We start from the raw sequence: 23,868 nt of genomic DNA, 5'->3' as shown, positions 1-23,868 counted from the left end.
CGATTTTGAATGTCATAAAAGGCTTTGATTTCCCTCACTGAACACCAATTGATTTTCAGATGAGATGGTCAAAGTTTCAATCCAACATCAAGCTCTACCCAAAAAGAAATACAAAAGGACATAATTAGTGTTGAATTGTCATGTCATGCGACTGAACATTCTATGAATTTGTGATACGCCATATTGCCAATTAGGGACTATAGTCAGCATCTCCGGTCGATGCTTTTGTTTTTTCATTTGTTATGTTGTTATCGATTTTTCTTGGATGAAAAGATGCTCCATGATGGTTGATTTCTCCAAAATAAATAAATGGAATATCTCTTGGAATGAAGCCCTACGTTAGGCCACAAGGGTATGGGTACTGCATGGATGGAAATCCTAAAGGCTAAAGTTCTATTGGTGTCGTTTTCCTCTTCTACTTCTTCTTAGCTAGAGTGGAGATGGGAACAAATCTAACTCGAATAAATGAGCCATTATAACATGTAAACCATGTTTGAATCTTATAATGACATTAAAAGTTGTCCACAGAAAATAACAGGCATCCTATTCTTTTGTAAAAGTTGACGGAAAATAACAGGCAACGAGCATTTTGGCTATAAAAATAATAATAAAGCTTTATCCTTTATTCCTAGCACTACTCGCCAGATAGCCTTGTTCTCTCTTTTGTCATTTCCACGTTTTCCCCTAGCTTTAATTTGAGACTGAAAAAGTATACTTTTTTGCCCAAAAATTATGGCAAAGAACCTCTCGCGCGATCTCAAACAGTGCATGGATTAGCTAGCCAGGTGGTTTCTAAGTTGGTGATCGAGGAGCCTTTCCTTTTGGTGTTCACAATATTTGACATTAAACTTGAATAAGATTCCAGCTGCTTGCCAATTATTTTTGCTAGTTTTTTATTTCGTCGCTAATCAAAATAAATTGAAGGATAATTTTATACAATATTGTAAGAAAAAAAAAATAAAAAATCGAAAGATCGAGGAAAAGAAAGGAGCACTAGGGGAAAGAGTTTCTACTAATTAAACAATATCAAAAGCTATTTATTAATTTGATATGCTTTTGGAATGATACTTTTTTTTTTAAAAGACTTTGCTTCACCTTTCCAGATACACAGCATATTGCCATGAATTGCATGGGCCAGTCTTGCTTATTCTTTCACCAGAAAACACCGTTTTCTCATATCCTTCTTCCACTCACCATGTAATTAAGTAATTAATTCGAAGTCCATATATATATATTGCCCCCTTTTCCTCATACCCATCACAACAGGCGTGCCCCTACATATATTCTACAAATTAAAACCCAATAAAAAAAACAATAAAGTGCACAATGTCCCCAAGCAAGATGATCACCAAGTTAACAATTCTTGCATGCTTCATATTCATCTCATGCAGTGAAGTGATCCTGTCAATCTCGGCTCTCGAAAGCTTTTCCACGTTACGACCTGAAGGTTCCAAGCTCTCAAAGCGCCTTAGGCAAGAACAAGAAGTTCATGGTAAGAATTCCTTTTTCGATCTTGTTGGAAGTACAAATAAATCGGTGTTGGATTATATGTATTATTGTATTGTATTGTATTGTGTCCCACATTGGTTACATATGTGTCTATATATATTTATTATTAGCCTGTATAATATATATATATATATATATATATATATATATATATATATATATAGGCTCCTTTTGTACAATATTATTTAACCTAATTGAGATTCGTTCATCTACCTTCTTCCCCTTGCATAATTATTCTCAACATGGTATATATCAAAGTCAGATGTCATGACTTTACAATTCGCTTTTCATTTTAGTTAAATATTTCACGTGTTAGACATCACCTATTAAAAGTGAGTTTGAACCTACTCATGAAATGGAGTGTTAAAGTATTGATTAAATTGTTACATTAATTACCTCTTCATTTCAGCTTAATTAAATTTTGGGGATAAATAGTAATTCCTATCTACTTAAACTTTTAAGATAAATGATAATTTAACAGTTTGTATAGGTATGCATGTGGGTAGTCATTATCTTCTACAATCCTAAGTGTCTCATATATCTTAAATACATTCTTAATCATGTACATATATATAAGATCTTGGATATATACCCTATAAGCCACTTTTTAATGTTGAGTTCTACTCAAAGTTTATATCATCATCGAGTACGGATCTAACGCAGCTCGTCGAATATAGGATCAAATGGCCGGGTATGAGTAAAACTCAATAGTAAAACCCACCCTTAAAAACCAGCTTGAAAGCCAAGAGGCTTACAAACGCATGGTTAATTAAAATCGTACTTAAACTACGTATGACACTTAGGAGTACTGTACGTAATTAACATTAGCAGTCGATCTGGCCGGCCTCCTAATCTTCTACGATTCTACAGCAGGACATGATGATGTTAATGGGACAGTTGGGCTGTATGGAGACGGTACAGGTAGTATTGATCATGAAAAAGGTTACAACGAGAAGCAAGAAATATACGATTCGGGGAAGTCACAGAGAGGGAAGGGAGCCTATGGTGGTGCAAATATTGTTCATCGACCTCGCCGAGGTGAAAGAAGTGCAGCATCATCACTGGTAGCAAAGCCCCGATTTTTCACCTCAACCTTACTATTTTATGCAAGCTTGGGTTTAATCCTTGTTTCTCCTTCCTATATCATGTGGATGTGAAGTTTGATATGCTGCTAGCGATTCCGATCCTCCAATATTTCACATTTTATTTGGTGCATGCATGCATGTGGCACGAACATTTCTGGGCTTCCCTAGCTAGCTATTAGCATATATCCTTCAACTTTCGTGTGTAATTTTATTGTTGATCAATTATATTAGACATGTAATTTTTGAAAATTTTGTTGTATTATTTGTACTTTGGTAATTAAATTAGTGCGGTAATGTTAAGCACCGTGGGGAAAGATTCTATTCTACTGGCCGTACTAATTAATCATGTGATTTGCAAAGACTGTCGCAGACTAGCTTGAAGCGTACGTGCTGTTATGGAGTCAGGATTTTGATTCACAGGTTATGAAATTAAAATATAGAGTTAGATAAAATTGATTAGAAATGTTAATAATATAAATTACGAAATAAATAAACAATTCCGTAAATTCAATTAATTGTTTATGTTGGAGAAATAATCAGCTCCAAAGACACGTGGGCCGCTCCAAAGACACGTGGGCCTATGGTAGTATCGGGGGCCGAGCCCATCCACGTGGGCCTATGGTAGTATCGGGGGCCGAGCCCATCGGGTTGGCCCAGCCAGATCAGACCCAAGTACAAGACCATTCGTTATCTCCAAAAAGACGGATATTCAGAATATATCAAAATAGGCTTCTATCCCATCAAATATGGGATAAAGGTACCTAATAGAATAACATTAGCTAAAGGGGTAATGTCCTATCCAGTTTGGACTCTACTACCCAATTCAAATTCTATGAAGACAAAATTAAAGACTATGTGATCTAGGACTCAGACTCCTAATCAGATTATTCTCCAAGTATTTTAGCAGTTTTATAACTGTGAGCCTATAAATAAGACTACTACGCCAGGTATTAAAAAACAAATTCTCTGAACTCTTGAGATTACTGATATTCTCCAGAAAATAAGTTTGAACTGACTTAGGCATCGGAGTGGGGGTCCGGTCGGCACCCCCGACGAGCCGTTTGTTATTTTGCAGATTACGAGGAAAATGAACATCGAGGAAGGCAACGAATCACAAGGCAACATGTCACCGTACCGGAAACTGTACCAACAGTTTGGTGCCGTCTGTGGGAAGCGACGAATCGTTTCTTGCAAAAAAATAAAAAATATCCGCAACGGTGACTACGCGATAAATCATGGCTGAAACTGGCCTGTGGTTTCTTCCTTCAAAGATCATCACTAGACCAAGACAAATCTATATAGATCTACAGTCATACATAGTAGATCACGTTCAACTATGACGTATCAGTATTCAATTGGCATCGAATCAGTGCTTGCCTTCGTCAGAAAAACAAGATAAGTCCATACTTTTCTTTTCATTTCGATTTGTTAAATTGTGGAAAGAAAATTTGGAGTGTCAGATCTGAAATTCTCTTTAGACAAAGATCAATAATTATTGTGGCCTTGTACGTTTACAAGCGCTTCGTTAAAAAGCATGAAGCCTTTCAACTATACTGTGAGTTTTGGTTGGAATGGTGTTTCTCTTCTAATACTTGTTGATTTTTGATATTTTTTATTGGCACTACAAGACAAATAATTGGGTTTATAAAAGAAGAAAAAGATTATTGTGATGATAGATCGGAATTTGATTACACCAAATCAATGCTGACAGTATACAGATGTTCTAGATCTATACCAGAAGTAACGACTCTACATGGGTGCACAAACTCAACAATTTGTTCGGTGATGATGGGTCAATTTGTTTCTAAAAAACAAATCAAAAAGAAAGGAGATTTTGGGGTCTAGCAGGCTTGGTTCAGAAGGCCCAAACGGGTCAGTCCAAAAAAGAAAAAACCACGGAGAACATCACAATCTGGCCTTGCTGCCGATGGTGCCGAGTCAGTTGGCGGAGGATCTGCCCACCACGCAGGATTGACGCTGGCCTTCACGGGCTAAATGATGTACAGCCCCAATCTTCAGTTTTCTTGGCCGATGGTGATTGATGGTAGGAGATCAAGCTCGTCTCCAGATGATTCAAGTAGACAACCGGGCTTTGATCGCGACCTGCCGGAATCTGAAGCCAGGTCCAGAACCACCAGCGCCGAAGTAGGGATTAGAGCACCTCACCGCACGGTTTTACTGAGCCGTGGCTATCAAGGATGAACAGATCGCAGCCAGGCCTTTCTTAGCTACCAAGCCGTGTTTTTGGACCTCCGAGACAACAGTGAGACTGATGTGAACTTCCGAGGCTCCCGGACTTTCGACACGACGGTAAAGGAGAGATTCACCCAGAAGATTCTGGACTTCCGAGGCGGCGGCGACAGCAATGCTCCACTCCACTCCACTCAGAACTCACCAAGTCAGGAAGGACTTCAGATCGGCCATGGCTAGAACTTCCAGGAGTGTTGGGCTCGGACCCGGGTCTTAGGCCCGAGTCAGACGTCAGAGGAGAATAGGAAGGCCAGGAATTGAGATTGCTTGTAAACTTATGTCAATGGGAGATTCTTGAAAAATCAGTCAGAGGTTGTAGATGGCGATAGTAAAGAAATGCTGGTAGCTTATGGTGGTGAGAACCCAGGAGAGTCAGTGTCGATTTTTAGTAGGGAGAATGAGATGGCTTCGGAGGAATAGGGGAACTCGAAAGTTGCAGTTAGAAACCAAGAAGGGTGCCTCACCGACAGCCACAGAAGGTACCGACTTCTTTCTTTGTATTCATAATCGGGCCAACTTTTTGAAGATGCAGAGGTGATAAACGGTGCGTTTTGGACAAGTTAGTTAATGCACTCCAGCTTTGTTTTGTCCCCTTCCACAACACAAGTCCGAGGATTTCACTCTTTGCTGGATGACCGAGAACTTCAATCTCAAAGTTTTGGACAACCGAGACAAGCCAATGTTGTTTGTGTCAAAAAAAAAAAAAAAAAAAAAGGAAAGAAAAAAGAAAAAAAAAGAAGAAGTTAGATCCGAGGTTTTTTACACAAGTGAAAAGTTAGATCCGAGGTGTTTTACCGAGGTCAAAAGTTAGATCCGAGGTGTTTTACCGAGGTAAAAAGTTATTTCCGAGGTGTTTTACCGAGGTCAAAAGTTTGATCCGAGGTGATTTATTTAGGCGGAAAGTTAGTTCTGAGGTGTTTTACCGAGGCGGAAAGTTAGTTCCGAGGTGTTTTACCGAGGCGAAAAGTTAGATCCGATGTGTTTTACCGAGGCGAAAAATTAGATCCGAGGTGATATACCGAGAAGAAAGTATAATCCGAGAAGTTTGATCCGAGGGTATTCTACCGAGGTGAAAAGTATGTACCGAGATGACACATACCGAGAGTATTATTCCGAGGGTACTATCCCGAGGAGACTATGCCCGAGCTCCTAGTTCCAAATGGCACACTTTGAGGACCCCTCTAAATTTGCCATCCTCCTAAGTGCACAGTCACGTGCCGAGGGACAAATCCGAGCCGAGGGTCCAGTTTGAGGAACTCTCCCAAAGAGCACCATATCGAGTGGCGTGCAGGATAAGGAGCTCCAAGTAAGACGGTCCATCTTCATTGAATTCACCAGATAAGTTCATACTCTTCTTTTACAACTATGATTTATGTTAAAGTAAGGATAAATGTTGGTTTTTATCAACCGGGAAAAAATATATATATATTTTTTGATAAAATAGACTCGTGTGTTGAGGCCTCACTCCTGCCGTGAGTGAAAGGATCACAAAATCATCCCGACGGATGAAAATGATATATAGTGCTACTGTGCATTCTGCTATTTTGTTTTAGTATATGCAGTGCTTTGTTAACCCTTTTTGCAGAAAAGATACGGGGAGACAACCCCTACAACAAATTAAACAAGGAAAGTCTCTCGGTCAGTCCAACACCGAGAGCCAAGGAGACAACCTTGCAGAGAAAACAAGAAAAAGTCTCTCAGTTAGTCCAACACCGAGAGCAGAAAAAGAAAAAGTCTCTCAGTCTATCCAACACCGAGAGCAGGAAAAGCCTCTCGGTTAGTCCAACATCGAGAGCAGGAAAAGCCTCTCGGTCAGTCCAACACCGAGAGCAGGAAAAGCCTCTCGGTTAGTCCAACATCGAGAGCAGAAAAAGAAAAAGTCTCTCGGTCTATCCAACACCGAGAGCAGGAAAAGCCTCTCGGTTAGTCCAACACCGAGAGCAGGAAAAGCCTCTCAGTTAGTCCAACACCGAGAGCAGGAAAAGCCTCTCGGTTAGTCCCACACCGAGAGCAGGAAAAGCCTCTCGGTTAATCCAACACCGAGAGCAGAAAAAGAAAAAGTCTCTCGGTCTATCCAACACCGAGAGCAGGAAAAGCCTCTCGGTTAATCCAACACCGAGAGCAAAAAAAAAAAAAAAAAAAAAAAAAAAAAAAAAAAAAAAAAAAAAAGTCTCTCGGTCTATCCAACACCGAGAGCAGGAAAAGCCTCTCGGTTAGTCCAACACCGAGAGCAGAAAAAGAAAAAGTCTCTCGGTCTATCCAACACCGAGAGCAGGAAAAGCCTCTCGGTTAGTCCAACACCAAGAGCAGAAAAAGAAAAAGTCTCTCGGTCTATCCAACACCGAGAGCAAGGAAGAACAGACAACCCCCAGGTACTGATTGATCTCTGCCAAGAATAAAGCAGCAGTCCGAGACAGAATGGAAGCACTTCTTCATCAAACTTCTCCAAAGAAGAATCCGCCCGAATCCTTTCCTCGAACAGCCCGAAAGGGCCAGGGAAAGGATACAAAGGGTTGAAACCTCCCGGTTGGAGGTTTTCGAAGGATAAGGTTAAAGATATCCCGAATCCTTTCCTCGAACGACCCGAAAGGGTTATGGAAAGGATACGACGGCTGGATTGCAGGTTTTCGGAAAGACAAGAACATCCAAGATAGAATCGGCCCGAGTCCTTTCCTCGGACGACCCGAAATGGTTATGGAAAGGACACCAAGACAAGAAATAAAACCTCTCGGTTGGAGGTCTCCAGACGCTAAAAGATTGGAGCATTCAGAGATAAAGAAATTAAAAGGTAAAGATTTCAATTTATGATTTCATTTCAGTAATATATAAAGTCTTTTACAGGTTACAAAGATTTCAGAAAGGAAGGTAAAGCTCAGCGACCTGACTACCCACCTCGAATGACTTAACCTGCGGTCGCAGACTAAAGTTATGGGGGGTAGCTCATTAAGGTAAACAGGAAGGTAAAACTTCAGAATGATAAAGATTCAGGGAGAAAAGGCTCCAGTATGACAGAGCTTCAGGAAAGATTCAGTATGATAGAGCTTTAGGAAGGATCCAGGGAAAAAAATGCTCCAGTATGACAGAGCTTTAGGAAGGATCCAGGGAGATAAAGATTCAGGAAGATAAAGCTTCAGAAAGGTAAACAGGATGAAAAAGCTTCAGGATGATAGAACTTTATGAAAGATTCAGAAAGATAAAGATTCAGAAAGATAAAGCATAAAAAAGATAAAGTTTCAGGAAAGACCCAAGAAGATAAAGATTTAGGAAAACAAATAGGAAGGTAAAGGTTTAGAAAGACAGATCTTCAGGAAGGAAAAGGTTCAAGGAGATAAAGTTTCAGAACGACAAAGCTTTAGGATGACAAAGCTGCAGAATGATAAAGTTTTAGGAAAGAAAAGCTTCAGGAAGGTATGAGGATAAAACCTCTTTAAAAAATCATCAATATTTACAGGTTGAAGCCCTGAGACTCACTCCGAACTCTGAGATCTCTTTTACACCATCATCCAGGATACCAAGAGGACTTGACTATCCGCCTCGAACGACTTAGCCCGCGGTCGCGGACTAAAGCTATGGGGGGTAGCTCAACAAAGTTAAAGCTTCTACAAAGGGAAATCATCGAAGCTACACCAAACTCTCAAATTAAGATCTCTCAGGAGCAACTCAAACAAAGATACGAGGAGACAACCCCTATAACAAACCATACGGGGATATCACCTCTACAAAAAATAACCAAATATTCACAGGTGAGACCAAGCTAGATGATATTCAGATTAGAAGATTCAGTACGCCAAGCACAAAACCTCGGGCCACCAGAAGCCCCTAGTCGTTATAAGTCTTGGACAACCAAAGCCTCAGCGCTAGTCTGGGCCTCCGAAGCCCCCAAGAGAGATTTTTGTGGAAGCGGTCTACGAAGCGCTACCAATGAAGAAGCTTCGGGTATGTTAAGCCTTTTCTTCAACGGTTTACCATTTTTTGTCAGACAGAACCTTGATCTCAGGAAAGTTGTACGCAAAGTGTTCTCTCAGAGTGGCATTTCACCACAATCTTGGTGAAATCAACTACATCAGTCCGATCCATCTCCTACCGAGAGTAGGAGATCATTTTTACAACTTTGGCCCGACCGGCAATACTATGTAGAGGCATTTATGAAGAAGATATCTATGAGAAGTTGCTATTAGTACTATGACAGATCACAAGTTGGATCCACTCAACCCGATCCAAGGAGGAGATAAACATTTACCAACTACTTCAGGGAAATCAGGTATCAGTTATCCCTGGTAGAATTGGGATAGGACTTATGGTCCAATCAGATAAGAAGAGTGATCAGATCAGAAGTCTAAGAAGATATCAGATTAGAAGTCTAATAAAGGATCAGAGTCCAATTAGAACTTTGACATCAGTTCTAGATTGACAAGGAGCAGGAATTCTAATCCTTCCAGAGATTCGAGGCATTATTCGTCATAATTACTTTGAAAGAGTAGGCAATTGTCAGATACAGATTATAGAAGATCCAGATTCAGAAATTGAGGTATTTAATTCTCTTACATTCTAAATTCAAATAAGAGAATTAGGGGGGTAACTGTTGGAGAAATAATCAGCTCCAAAGACACGTGGGCCGCTCCAAAGACACGTGGGCCTATGGTAGTATCGGGGGCCGAGCCCATCAGGTTGGCCCGGCCAGATCAGACCCAAGTACAAGACCATTCGTTATCTCCAAAAAGACGGATATTCAGAATATATCAAAATAGGCTTCTATCCCATCAAATATGGGATAAAGGTACCTAATAGTATAACATTAGCTAAAGGGGTAATGTCCTATCCAGTTTGGACTCTACTACCCAATTCAAATTCTATGAAGACAAAATTAAAGACTATGTGATCTAGGACTCAGACTCCTAATCAGATTATGCTCCAAGTATTTTAGCAGTTTTATAACTGTGAGCCTATAAATAAGACTACTACGCCAGGTATTAAAAAACAGATTCTCTGAACTCTTGAGATTACTGATATTCTCCAGAAAATAAGTTTGAACTGACTTAGGCATCGGAGTGGGGGTCCGGTCGGCACCCCCGACGAGCCGTTTGTTATTTTGCAGATTACGAGGAAAACGAACATCGAGGAAGGCAACGAATCACAAGGCAACACGTCACCGTACCGGAAACTGTACCAACAGTTTACTACATATAAATGGAACTTACGATTTATTTTGTTACTGCTAGCGTTAATTTATTCAGTTATCTTCGATGAGTTTTTTATATTTTAAAATTGTTGCACAATTTCTTTATTGCTGATAGTCTTAAATGTATAATTTTCAATGTACATAACCAAACAATTATTCATCTATATATTGATCTCTCATTCGGTTCTGTAAACGATTTTTAACAATTTAATATTCGTTGTTGAAAAAGGCTCTTTCAACATAGTTGACGACATTGGCAAAATCAAAGACTAAGGGTGTACAAACGGTTATAACCAACGGCTATTAGTTAAAACCGTTAACCGCCTTGCATTTCACCAATCACAACCGCTAACCACCTAAGTGACATGGAAGCGGTTATTTTTATAACTGCCAGTTAGCTGTTATTGAGTAGATAACTGGCGATTGTATAACCGCTTTTTAATTTGGATTTTGAGTTGGTTTTGGCCACTTTTGGGCCGGTTTTAATCCAAGTTTTAAATCCAAAACCCAAAATAGTAATAAATCCAAATCCAAATACAAATACAAATACAAATATAAATACAAATCCAAATAACCAAATACAAACAAATCCAAAACCCAAACATTACAAAAAAATCCAAAATTATATTTTAATATATATATATATATATATATATATATATATATATATATAAGCGGTTATGCGATTATATGGTTATGCGGTTATAACCGCTCCGTTTGTACCCCCTATCAATGACAATGTCACCAATAAATAAATCAATAGATACACAATATCCTTTTTCATCTCTACAATCTTCACTAGAACGCATGTTAATGATGTATGTTTCAAGCTAGTTATCCAAAGTGGTAAGTTGACTACTAAAAAATCATTTTGATAAAATTGAGCAAGACGAATTAATTTCTCATTGTTAAAAGCAGCAAATGAGTGAGATGGACTCAAGCACACAACACAAAGTGTAACGCTCCCAAAATTAATTAACAAGGATAATTAACTTGAAGTGTCACTCGTAACGCCCTTAATTAATTAAATGGTAATTAACTTAAAGTACCACTTGTAATATATATATATATATATATATGTGGTTGTTTGTTTATTTCTGTTAGAGTATATTAGGAGATTTTATTTCAGAGATTTATTGTAATTATTGTTATCTCCTATAAATCAGATTTGATTACCATACTTATTTCTAACCAAATTCCCTTATAAATAGGAGTCTAATGTATTGTGAAAATATAAAGAGAAACAATAGTATAATGTAGTCATTTGGGCTTTATCATGTGGATGTAAGTTATAGACTGAACCATGTAAAATTTTTTGTCTCTATTTTATTATTCCGCTTTAATTATCTTTATATTATCTTTTCTTTCAGTTTCAAACTTTTGATTTAGTATCTATAAAAACAAAAAAACAAAAAAACTTTTGATTTAGTTATTTGTGTAATTGTTTTGCCCTTTATTAGCTAATTATTGTTTAGAGACTACTTGTGTGTAGTCATTAGTGTGTTGTTTACTTGTTTAACTATTTAAGGTTTGTAACTTTGTTAACTTACTAGTTGTAAGTGACCAAGGGATTGATGGTTGATTAAATGTAGATTAATGTTTCAAAATTGTTATTGGTATTCTAACATTGAAATACATGGTAGTTGATGAAACAATCCCATTCTGCACGTGTGGAGATAGACGTCTACAAATCTACGTGGCGAGGACTAACAAGAATTTCTTTTCTTCTTCTTCTTCTTCTTTTTTTGGCACTATTAAAGATTCCAGTGCTCTATTGGCCCTAGTTACAGCCAGTAGCACGGTGATGCTGTACACCTCGTCTACTCATCCGGTTCCAAAGCGTGAAGATCTTCAAGCAATCAACAGCATTAAAGTCGGTGTAATTACCAACTCAAAGTCGGTGGCCACGGAAATCGAAGGAGCACTTTCAGTTTGGGGTTCAGAGGTTGAAAAGCTAAAGTTCCGACCCTGTCACTCACCTCACCAACTACGACAACTACGTTGACGAGGACAAAGAAAAAGCCATTTCCTCCACGTCACTAGAGGTCAGATTGAAGTCACTCCGAATAGATTCTAGAGACACGGTGAGAGAGTTGGTGAGACGGTGACCTACAAGCATTCAACTCCTCTACTCTCGCCCCTACTAACTCCTATCATGTGCTCTCTCAACTTATTACTTTCTGGGTCCACAATTTAGGTTGGGAAAATAAGTTATTGTGTTGAATTTGCGAATCGTATTAAAAATTATCAAACCACCTTAATTCACATGTTTGCTTTTTATATTTGGTGGAACCCACCACCAAATTATACACGATTGATTGCTCTCACGCATGAATGCTCACTTTTATTGATGACTCTAGCCCTGAAATTGATGCTACAATTAGAAGTGTGAACGAGCTGAACTATTCGTAAGCTTATTCGAGATTGGTTCAACTAAACTTGACTTGTGCTCGATTCAATTATTAAATGGGTTGTTCGTAAACACAGAAATTAAGTTCGATTATTAAACAATACGTACTCGTATAAACTCAACTCAACTTAATTAATGTTCATAAACCTGCTCTTATAAATATCTATTCACTTGTTAGGGCTCAATTCACATATATATATATATATATATATATATATATATATATATATATATATATATATATATATATATATATATATATTAAGTAACAATAATTAATTGGTTGTGGTAAACATTTTAAACAAAACAACACTAGACGTAGTTTCAAGGAGAAGGAGAAGAACTGACATGGTGTTTTAGTAAAATTTACAAAAAGAATCTCAATTGTCTTGCCTACCACCGAATCTCCTAACTGTCTTACATTGCAAGGAAATGAGTCGTTAGTAGTGCTCCCTCAAAGAAAAATAAGTTATGAGTATTCAATGTCAAAGAAAAATAAGTTATGAGTATTCAATGCCATGTCATCTTGAACCCACTCGGTAAGAGAATAAGATCCTCTCCATTTTAAATGAAATGTTGAGGAGCCGATTAAGCAAAAAAGTGGGACAAAATTGTCTAAACCTTAAAAAGATGGGGACAATTTTGGCCCAATTTTAATACTTCCTTGCCTAACCAACTCCTTTCCATTTCAAATGCAATTTAGAATATCTTATTTCTTAGGTATCGGAGAAGAACCATTGTAGACAAAAATAAAAATAAAACGATAAAGAAATCACAAGAATGCTAGCAGACAACTTGCCAAGTGAAGACATAAAAGCTCTATAAAAGGTAAAGCGGTCAATGTATCAACAATCTTGATTCAAATATGTTGTATAAATCATATTAGGTTTATTGTGAATCCAGTATTAATACACTTGTTTCAAAATCCACTTCAGTTTGAACATGTCAGATTTCAACAGAAATAAGGATCTCAATGGCACAAATTATGCATGAAGAGAGCACTAGGAAGGAAACAGAAGCACCCTAGGAAAACTTTTTGGCATAACCAATCACCATGACAGGCAATGATTCAAGCTGGAAGAGTTCTTCAGGCCTTCATCTCCTCAAATTTCAAATTTCATATAACAAACTCTCAAACACTTTCATATGTTCAGATTGTAGAGCGATTGCAACCGATAAGCTGCCGTCATTCGTTGGACTTGGTATCATAAATGACAACCCCTCGTACGGAATCCCACCAGGTCCCATGAAAATGGGCCTACCCCACCCAAAATCAGCATCGTGGATTGGCAGCCTGATCCAGCTTGTTATACCAAGATTTGGACATCGGAAAGTATGTGCCCCACGAACAAGCGCCGAGAGGTCAGGCTGAAGCTCTAGATAATCAAGGGCCGATCTCAAATACTCATTGTCCATCCGTTTCAATGCATTATGAATCCTGCTCGCAGCATACCATGTTGGTTTAGATTGGAGATCACCTGCTAGAGCTATTGGAGTGGCGGTGAAAATCACATTCCCAAAGTAACCGTGCGGGAGTGGAGGACGCAATCTGGACCGTCCATCGGTCGCGATATACAATTTGGTCTCTTGATCACCAGGAAGTGCACGTGCCACGCATGTGCATCTCCACACATGACCTGACAACATCTCATACGAGCTATAATTGATTGTGTTGCCATCATCTTTAGACTTGGCTTTGAGGGCATTCAGCTGCTCTCTGGTTATTCTGAACATTGAGACTACTGTACTGTCGGGACCTGATTTTGCGGATTGGATGGGGGTTTTCATCGCCGGAGCCGGCTGGTATTCGATGTGCTGGAATGCTGGTTTAGGTGGGTCGCGGGCGCGGAGTAGGATCCGGTCGTCTATGAATGGCGGAATAGTTAGATCAAGACCCCGAGCCATATCTGACCATGCGTTCACAAAGTGGAGCCCAGAAAACCCATCCGCTACATGGTGCTGCATACCAACACCAAGTGAGACTCCGCCACATTTAAAATATGTTACCTGCACATAGAAAATAGATCAATTTTTGTTCTCCAATAATTATTTGGCATTATTCTATATATATATAATCCATTACAAATCCTTTTTGGTCAAATGGGTAAAACATTTGATGAATCATTAAAATTTGCGATTTGACACTAAACAAACCAACAAGATCACGTTTCTTAATGAATTGTTAAACTGGGTCACACGATTCAAATCTCCTGTAAATAATAAAATAATAATTTATTTGAAATTAACTGTATCTATTTTATAGTCAGAAATTAAAGTTGGTGCATTAATAGTGTACTGATACCGTATCATTTCTTTTTTTTTTAAAAGCGTGCTAATATTGACATTATAAACAATATTAAATATACCAACTTTAAATTTTGACTATAAAATAAATATTATTTATTTAATCAACAAAGAAGAAGTCAGATGGCCGAAGTCAATCTCCACTAGTAATGTTCCTTCGTCAACTTGTTTAATCATTTTCTAGGGACTTTTTAGAAACTTTTTGACACAAAGCATTCAACAATCAAGCCAAATTTATAAGCAACACTTTTAAATCAGATCGATCATTTGGTGGTTTGTAAATTGTAAAGAACATCATTCTTCTATCAGCTAACCGAACGAAACAGTATGTTCTCATGCTGGTCGCCATTTTTAAACTCAAGGTAAAAGTACACAAAATGCTACCAATCGATAATAATATCTCCCCCAACTTTAAACTGCGACAATGCCTTCCAAAACTTCAATTAAAATAAAAAATTGTCACTGTCCTCCTATAACAAAAATGCTCCTAATAAAAAATTAAAATAAAATAAAATAATTATTTTTTAACAAAAAAGGGGTGGGCTTATTCCCACCAAATAAATAAATATTTTTCTCAAAAGCACACCATAAAACGCCTCTAAATATTTTCGTTATTTATTTTGAGAAAAATAATACAGCAGTTCCTCATATATATATGCAAAATCCATTGTAACATTTTTCAGGATATTTTAATGAGAATGAATATTTTAGAAATGAAAAAATAAAAAACGAGTATAAATATAGTTTAGTGGATTGGATAATGGGAAGAGAAATCGAAATATGTTGATGCTCTTATTCCCACCAAATAAATAAATAAAGAATTATGATTTAATGTCACTCAAATATATAATTTTTTACCACCTTCTCAAAGGTGGTCTTTCACTATTTTTTGAATTTTTTTTTTTTTTAAAAATAAATTAAAGTGAGGGACAACCTTGCCACATAGACAAACTACATAGATAAGGTAATGAAAAATTGTATATTTAGGCGATAATGAATTATTACTAGTAAATAAATAAAACTCTCATACCTGCAAGACCAATAGGGGATAAGATTCGATCCCTTTGGAATAGTCCACAGCAGGAATGAGCTGCCGGAGCTCCAACGTGGGCGCAAAATCGCCGAAATCATCGATGACGGAGGTCGTCTCAGCCTCGACGAAGAGCACCCCCTCGGCATTACAATCAATCTCGATCCTACCGTCTTCGTCCCGCTTGAGGCGGGCGGCCATGGGGTAGAAGTGCACGAGGGCCCTGCTGAGGGCCTCCTTGAGCACATTCGCGTCGAAGAAGTTGGGTGCGCCCGTTGGCCGGTAGAAGTAGACGCTCGGTGTGTGGAAGCGCGGCACCACCAGGTCTACGTTCGAGTTCCACAGCGCGCGCTGCGGGGTCTCCCCGGCCGGCCGCACCATTGTAGACTCCTTCACGTTGATGATCATTCTTGCTTTCCTTCTCTTTGCCGTTTCCTAACCTGCGAAGATTCTGTTGGTTCCTAGTGAGAGAGGCCCCACCACCACAACAGATTATAGCATACTGTACGTTAGGTAGATTTGGCGGAATATATATAGAAATTTACCCAATCACTGTACAACTTAGATTTGCGTGTGAAAGATTTCAAATCAACACTTTGAAAAAATAAACTTTTAATTCAGTAATTTAGCTGATATTCTCTTGCAAAACTACCAGGGCCGCCAATCAGAGGTGCCAGAGGAGATCCAAATTCCGATATTACTCTTTTTTTTTTTTTAATTAAAGAAATATAGAAAACGGATTACTAAACAATTTTTTGGGTGTTGAAATATCGTTTTTCCGCCCACATTCTCCAAAAGTTCTTGCATTTTCCTTGATCAATCATTACTTACAAAAGAATGAACGAAAGGAGGAGAAGAAGAAGAGAATCAGTGAAACAGAAAACGGGAAATGCGAAGAACTGAAGAAGAAGAGTGAGAAGGAGAGGAGGGAGCCTTACCAAAATGCGGTAAAAGTGCCGGTTCTGTGTTTTGTGTCTTTTTGGTTGAGATTTGGTAAAGAGTGAGTTTAAAAAGGAAACAAAAACAACGTACACAAGGTTAAAGTGCCGGAACTGTCACTCACCTACTACGCCAACTACATTGACATGAACCAACTAGCACCCGCCACGTAACCGGTTAGAGGGCACTCGCGATCATAAAGAAATGTAATTGTAGTTAGTCCAGAAGGCGATAAGAAGCGAGAGAGAGGAAGTTGGTAAGATGGTGACCTGACCCACAACCATACTCCTCTGCGCTGGCCTCCCACCAATTCTTATCCTGCAAACTCATCTTTTGGGGCCAACATTCCCTTTTTTTTTTTTCTTTTTTTTTTAAATTTTTTTTTTCTATTCTTGTTGACCCACTTATTTGCTGACACGTCTAGAACCTGTCACTCGGGCCCGCCAGGACCATCATTTAGGGATCCATAACTCATCGTCACACTCACGCATCGTTTCTCCCACGTCTGGCGGGTGGTCGACTCTTGACCTGCGAAACTGTTTGGGCCCTGTGCGTTTTGCTCTGTTGCAAACTGTTTTAAAACCAATTTTGTGTTTTCATTTATCCTTGCGTTAAATAATTTTTAAAAAATGAATTTTGCGATTAGTAGAAACGAAGATAATGGTTAACCAAAAAATAATTTTTGTTTGACCAAAAATACTTAATAAATTTTGAAAAATAATTTACGCTTTTTGAAAGCGTAAATCATTTTCCGTAGATGGTAGATACAGTCTATCATCTTTTAAACGACGCAGTTGATCTTTACGTTCAAACAGTCGACTATTGTAAGATTTTGACAAGCCAGATTTCGGCACCATTTAAAAAATTTTATGGGCAAAAACACAAAACATTATTATTATTATTTTTTTTTTTGCTAAACAATTTTACTATTCAACAAAAACTTAAATTTCTTGTATTTCCTTGTGATTGTTGAGAATTGTTTCAAAGCTGGGCACAACACAGTTAATCTACTTAACTCTTAAGCTTATGCAATATTTCAAGTTGGGTTTGTGGATAGATTTCTGGTTTTAGCTTAAATGAGAGATTGGAATGAAAGCAATTGTTTGATTTCAACTGTCGTGGTTTGATGTAATTGGTTTGCAGCACCGGCCGTGAGCATGCAAGAATGAAGGGCTTGTTTGGCAACGGTAATAAAATTTTCTCTTTTCCTCTTCACTTATTCCAAAAACAATCAGCTTCAAAACATTCTAACTTTATATTAAATCAATAATTTTTTTATTATTATTTAAATAAAAAAAAAATCACTACAAAATAAAACTTTTTTACTTTTTTATACAAATTCATTTTACTTTATATCACATCTATCACTTCCAACTCTCACTACCAATTCCTCTTCCCTTCCCAAACAAGGCCTTAATGAATCATTAAGTGTGAAAGTCATGAAAGAGATGAAGTTTCCCTTACCAAACAAGGCCTTAATGAATCATTAAATGTGAAAGTCATGAAAGAGATGTTCGGGCTAGTTTGGCAACCCATTGTCATTCCCTCCTTATTTTTTTTCACTTCTTTCAAAAATATCAAATCAAAAACATTCTAGCTTTTTTACACTTTTTATATCACATCAATAATTTTTTATTATTATTCAAATAAAAAAAAATCACTACAAAACAAAACTTTTTCACTTTTCTATAAAACATTCCCAATTTTATATCACATCAATCACTTTTTACTACACAACATACAAATAATCCACAACCCAATCACTTACCAAACAAGCCCGAAGTTTCCCTTCCCAAATAAGGCCTTAAGAATACTTAAATGTTCCCTTAAAAAAAAAAAAAAAAAAAAAAGAATACTTAAATGTGAAAGTCATGAAAGAGATGAAAGAGATGAAGTTTCCCTTACCAACAAGGCCTTAATGAATCATTAAATGTGAAAGCCATGAAAGAGATGAAAGAGATGAAGTTTCCCTTACCAACAAGGCCTTAATGAATCATTAAATGTGAAAGCCATGAAAGAGATGAAGTTGCATGTAGTCACCAATATTAATAGAAGACAAGAAAGAATTGTCTACGTTATAGTACGTGTTTGAATAGGACTAATTATGTAAAATTGATAACCGTCCCCTCTCTTCCTTTTAATATAAAAAAAATTATAAAAAAAGTCAATTTTAAAAGCAAAAATACACTGTTCTTTTTTTTCTTTTACTTTTTTGATTGAAATTGATTTTTTTTTATATTAAAATGGGGAGAGGGGACGGTTAAACGTCCCCTCTTTATCAATTCTCTTAATTATGTGGGGACAAAGATAGTGGGGATCAGAAAATATAATGGCTTTCGGGCTGTGGGGGCGTCTGTGGCGTGGAAGGAAAATAAAAAATTATATAACTTTTAGTTAATTGTACTCCACTTTTATCATTTTTACAAATTTTTTTAAAGTTTAAAAATTATTAATTTAATTTATCATACTTTTTTTTTTTTTTTTTTTTGTAATTTCATAACATTTTAGTATTTAAAAAACTGTGCCAAACAAAAAAACTGGCCTGCGTGGTAAAAAAACTCATACTTCTATTACATTAACATATATATATATATATATATATATATATATATACACACATACACACTTGTTGAGTCTAATAAACGAGCCAAGCCATTTACAAACTTATTCACGAATGTTAACTGAGTTGAGCCAAATTCATACGAGTATGTATTGTTTAATAGTTAAACTTAGTTTTGTGTTCACAAGCATCCTATTTAATAATTTAGTCGAGCCCAAATATTTTCACGAATAATTATGTTTATTTACAATCCTACTTGCTTCACTTCCATAGTATGTTTTGTTATATGTTTTGTTGGGTTTCATTCCATAGTGTGTGTGTCTCTCTCTCTCTCTCTATATATATATATATATTGTTATTGGTGAAATGGGTTTGTTGCAAATTTTATATATATATTTTGGTATTGGTGAAATGGTTTTGTTGCAAAATTTTTAATAAATCAATGTTTATGTGAGAAAAGAGAAATTGTTTTCAAAACAATTGTCCAAAAGAAATAAGACCATTTTTTTTTTCCTAAACTGTTTTCAAAAACAGTTTATCAAACGCTTTATTAGCAAAAAAAATAATTGTTTTCTATTTTTATTTTTGAAAACAATTATTAGCAATAAAATAAAAACTAACTTATCAAACGAGCCCAAAATTTTTAAAATTAAAATGAACATTTTAGATAAAAATGAGGAGTGACCTGTCTGAAAATAAACAAGTGTCAACTTATTAAAAGTGTTAACATAAATTCCTATTAATTTGTAATCAGAAATTAAATAAAGATATCATTTACGATACAAAGTCAATCACAAGGATAAATCCGGCTGTCATGTCAATGTCATCGTGGAGAATAGGCGTGCGAAGTGCAGCAAAAGATATATGTACTAAAAATCAAAAAAATCATTGTACTAAAAATCAAAAAAATAATGGATCGAATCTTTGTACTAAAAATTAATGGATCGAATCATTTTACTAAAAATAAAAAAAAATAATAATCATTTTAATAATCAGGGTACGAGGTGTACTAGGTATCTGGTCTTGTGGGTTTCTCTGGGCATGGGAACGTCAGTTATCTACGTACGACGGCCATCACAATAAGTTTTTTCTAAAATAATACTATAAATTAAAGAATAATAAAAATATTATACAATTTTAAAAGATCGGATTGAGGCAAATGTATACTAGTTTGGCACGTTTAATATATATATTTAAATTTATATTCAAACTTATTTATTATCTAATAAATGATCGAGTCAAACTCCACTCGAGTTGGAGTTTATACCAATCAAATTTGAGTGGTTTATGAATAGTTCCGTTGATTTATGGATTTTGAAATTTATTGAATGTTAAATGGATTTTATTAGACGTGTTATCAAAGCAAAGTAATTATGACTTTCATGATTTTCCGTTAAGATATAGGCGTTATTTGGCAAAGCCGTTAGCAAGCCGAAGTAGTATGAAAGAGAGTTTTGGTATTTATTTTATTTTATTTTTATGTTTTTTAATAACAATTAACTTTAAAACATTTCAACTTATTTCACTTTTATATTACATTATTAACTTTTTTTATTATATTTCAAATAAAAAATTCATTACAATACAAAACTTTTTTCATTTTTCTATACAAACAATTTTTACTTTATATCATTTTTTATAATTTAAAAATTAACAATCCATTACTCTGTTCTGTACCAGCATTTATCAAACATACTCATAATTATATTTTTTGGTGTTGCTGATTCAACGATTTTGCTTGTTTGTTTCATTCATAGAATTTCATACAGAATCCATGCATCTTGCACTGTTAAGAGCATGCCCATACTGTGGCAAAATTTTGTTTTTTATCTATAATTTATTGTAATGAACACGTGTCGATTTTTTATTGGGTATGATATGACAAACTAACGGAATCTATTAACTTAATTGACGGAAAACAAGTTCAGAAAGTGATTCATATTTTTAGTTTACTACAAGGACCCTTTATAAACTTTTTGCACCACATGAAATAATTTATAATTTAGGTAAACTTCAAATATTAATAGTGCAATTATCGTTAATAATAATAATAATAATAATAATAAAATTGAGAATTGAATTTCGTACGAACCTTTCAAATCCTTAGCAAACGGGCCGCACAAGTTGTAAGAACATACAAGTCAATGGAAACAATATTTCAATGTGTCCAACCCACTGATGAAGACATTGCAGGCATGGTTGCACATGTACATGTGATGCATGTGTATTGTGAATTGAAATATTCACAATACCAATCTTATATTTGGGTTGTATGAAATTTCTTACAAATCAATTTGTAGGAAATTTTTGTTCTTTTTTTTTTAAACAACTAGACTTTAGGTAATGAACATTGTTTGAATATTAATTGAATAATTAAATTTAGAAATTCTTATCTCGATTTATTTGAACGATATAGATCTGTAAAATATCTTGACATCAAATATGAAAAATGGGTGAGATCGATCGATCTTTTATCAAACTCCTGTGCATGTAGGTGGTCTTGAAGAACACTACAAAGCTCTGTGCAACGAACCTTTCAAATCCTTAGCAAACGGGCCGCACAAGTTGTAAGAACATACAAGTCAATGGAAACAATATTTCAATGTGTCCAACCCACTGATGAAGACATTGCAGGCATGGTTGCACATGTACATGTGATGCATGTGTATTGTATTTGAATGGATGCCACATAAAACAGTAGATTATATTAGATGCATATATCTGATTAAAGCACGATGTGAAGGGTGTGATCGATTAATTCCCCTCTAAATGAAAAGAGTTAGGAATGGACCATAAAAACAGAATAACTTCACACATAACTGAATACCATCATAATATATACGCTGTTGATGGTGGTTATACAATCAATTATCAATAGGTCCATTTAGGCACCCAGTTCATTGCACATAAACTAATTAGGTAATTGGAACCCGCTATGTGACAAGTATCGATGGATCATACTTATGTTAAAGTATTGATCAATTATGCTTAAGTACTGGTGTTTTAACATGGAATCAAATCAGCTAAATGTCTTAAATTCGAACATTGACTCCGTTATTTACCCTATTTTAATTAAATATTCCACATGTCGAACCTCATCTATTAAAAAGGTAGTTTGAGCTCATACATGAGAGAGAATGTTAAAGTATTGATTAAGCTTAAGCTTTTGGGACAAATTTTGATTTAACAGATCATATCAGCGGAGCTGGCCAGCGTTATTAGGGTAGCTTTTTCATGTTTTACAAGAGTTCCATCAACCGGTCCGGCCGTCTGAATGAAAAGAAAAATAAAAAATAAATATGCGCGTCCAATTGGACACGTGTATTAAATACACGTGTCTACTTGGACGCGTGTATTTATACACGTGGCAACTGTTATTTTTTCCCAAATATATATTAAAAAGAAAAAATTGTGTTGTGTTCATTTTTTAAAAAAAAAAAAAAAAAAAAAAAAAAAAAAAAAAAAAAAAAACAAAAACTCATTATCTTATTAACCATATAAATCTGTGATATTACGGTGTACATAGTATATACACATAAAGTTAGCTTTTAAAGCTATATGCTATATGTAAATTCTATACTTCGAGTTTATGTTTTTTAGGTTCCTTATTTATATATATATGGTATACTAATAAGTACGTAAACCCTAACCTAATTTACATATTGTACTATATGCATAATTAAACCAAATAGTTCAAATTTGGGTTTAGTTTTGTACACCATCTACGTTTAGAAACAAAAAAAAAAAAAATTAAAACATAACAAAGTTAAAAAACCTATAATTAATACTATATATATAGATATGCATGAATGTAAACGGTTTAGAAACTATATACAGTAACCTTGCTATTTATGGCTATATATAGTAAATGCAATTATTTTGAGGGTTCCGCGCTACATAATAAATTAAATACTTATGGTTTAGTCTCTTATATAGTACATACACTTAGGGTTAGGGTTAGGGTTTATAGCTATATATAGTATATACACTTAGGGCTAAGGTTTATAGCTATATATAGTATATATACTTAGGGTTAGGGTTTATCGATATATATAGTATATACACTTAGGATTAAGGTTTATAGCTATATATAGTATATATACTTAGGGTTAGGGTTTATCGATATATATAGTATGTACACTTAGGGTTAGGGTTTATAGCTATATATAGTATATACATTTAATTAGGTCAATGACTATATATAGTACATACACTTAAGGTTAGGGTTTATGGCTATATATAGTATATACACTTAAGGTTATGATTTATAGCTATATAGCTATATAATATATATACTTAGGGTTAGGGTTTATGACTATATATAATACATACACTTATGGTTAGGGTTTATAGATATATATAGTACGTACACTTTGAGTTAGGGTTTATAGCTATATATTGTACATACACTTAGGGTTAGAGTTTATGTACATATATAGTACGTATACCTAGGGTTAGGCGATCATGTACATATATAGTACATACAGTTACGGTTAGGGTTTATAACTATATATAGTACATACACTTAGGGTTAGGGTTTATAGTTATATATAGTACATACACTTAGGGTTTATGTACATATATAATACATACACCTAGGGT

General features: G+C 35.7%; 2 protein-coding genes across 4 annotated transcripts; one reads left to right on the top strand and one right to left on the bottom strand.

The window, feature by feature from the left end:
- The first annotated feature begins 1,247 nt into the window (after window positions 1–1,247).
- LOC133864489 (uncharacterized) lies at window positions 1,248–2,915 on the top strand. Of its 2 annotated transcripts, none has more exons than XM_062300839.1 (2): window positions 1,248–1,492; window positions 2,383–2,915. In XM_062300839.1, the coding sequence occupies exons 1-2, from the start codon at window positions 1,327–1,329 to the stop codon at window positions 2,664–2,666; spliced, it is 450 nt and encodes a 149-aa protein (XP_062156823.1). In that variant the 5' UTR covers window positions 1,248–1,326; the 3' UTR covers window positions 2,667–2,915. The 2 variants fall into 2 exon arrangements, with proteins under 2 accessions (XP_062156823.1, XP_062156822.1); XM_062300838.1 differs by having other exon boundaries at window positions 2,380–2,915.
- A 10,372-nt stretch (window positions 2,916–13,287) lies between these two features.
- LOC133863607 (shikimate O-hydroxycinnamoyltransferase-like) lies at window positions 13,288–16,828 on the bottom strand. 2 transcript variants are annotated; one of them, XM_062299636.1, is made up of 3 exons: window positions 16,706–16,828; window positions 15,768–16,228; window positions 13,288–14,440 (listed from the first exon to the last, which is right to left on the bottom strand). In XM_062299636.1, the coding sequence occupies exons 2-3, from the start codon at window positions 16,173–16,175 to the stop codon at window positions 13,544–13,546; spliced, it is 1,305 nt and encodes a 434-aa protein (XP_062155620.1). In that variant the 5' UTR covers window positions 16,176–16,228; window positions 16,706–16,828; the 3' UTR covers window positions 13,288–13,543. The 2 variants fall into 2 exon arrangements, with proteins under 2 accessions (XP_062155620.1, XP_062155621.1); XM_062299637.1 differs by having other exon boundaries at window positions 15,768–16,218; window positions 16,706–16,751.
- Window positions 16,829–23,868: the final 7,040 nt, after the last annotated feature.

This window comes from Alnus glutinosa, chromosome 3 (genome assembly GCF_958979055.1).
Source record: "Alnus glutinosa chromosome 3, dhAlnGlut1.1, whole genome shotgun sequence".
In the NCBI taxonomy this organism is placed as follows: domain Eukaryota; kingdom Viridiplantae; phylum Streptophyta; class Magnoliopsida; order Fagales; family Betulaceae; genus Alnus; species Alnus glutinosa.
Note: the sequence above shows the minus strand (reverse complement) of the source record. Positions and strands in the feature narration are given on the sequence as shown.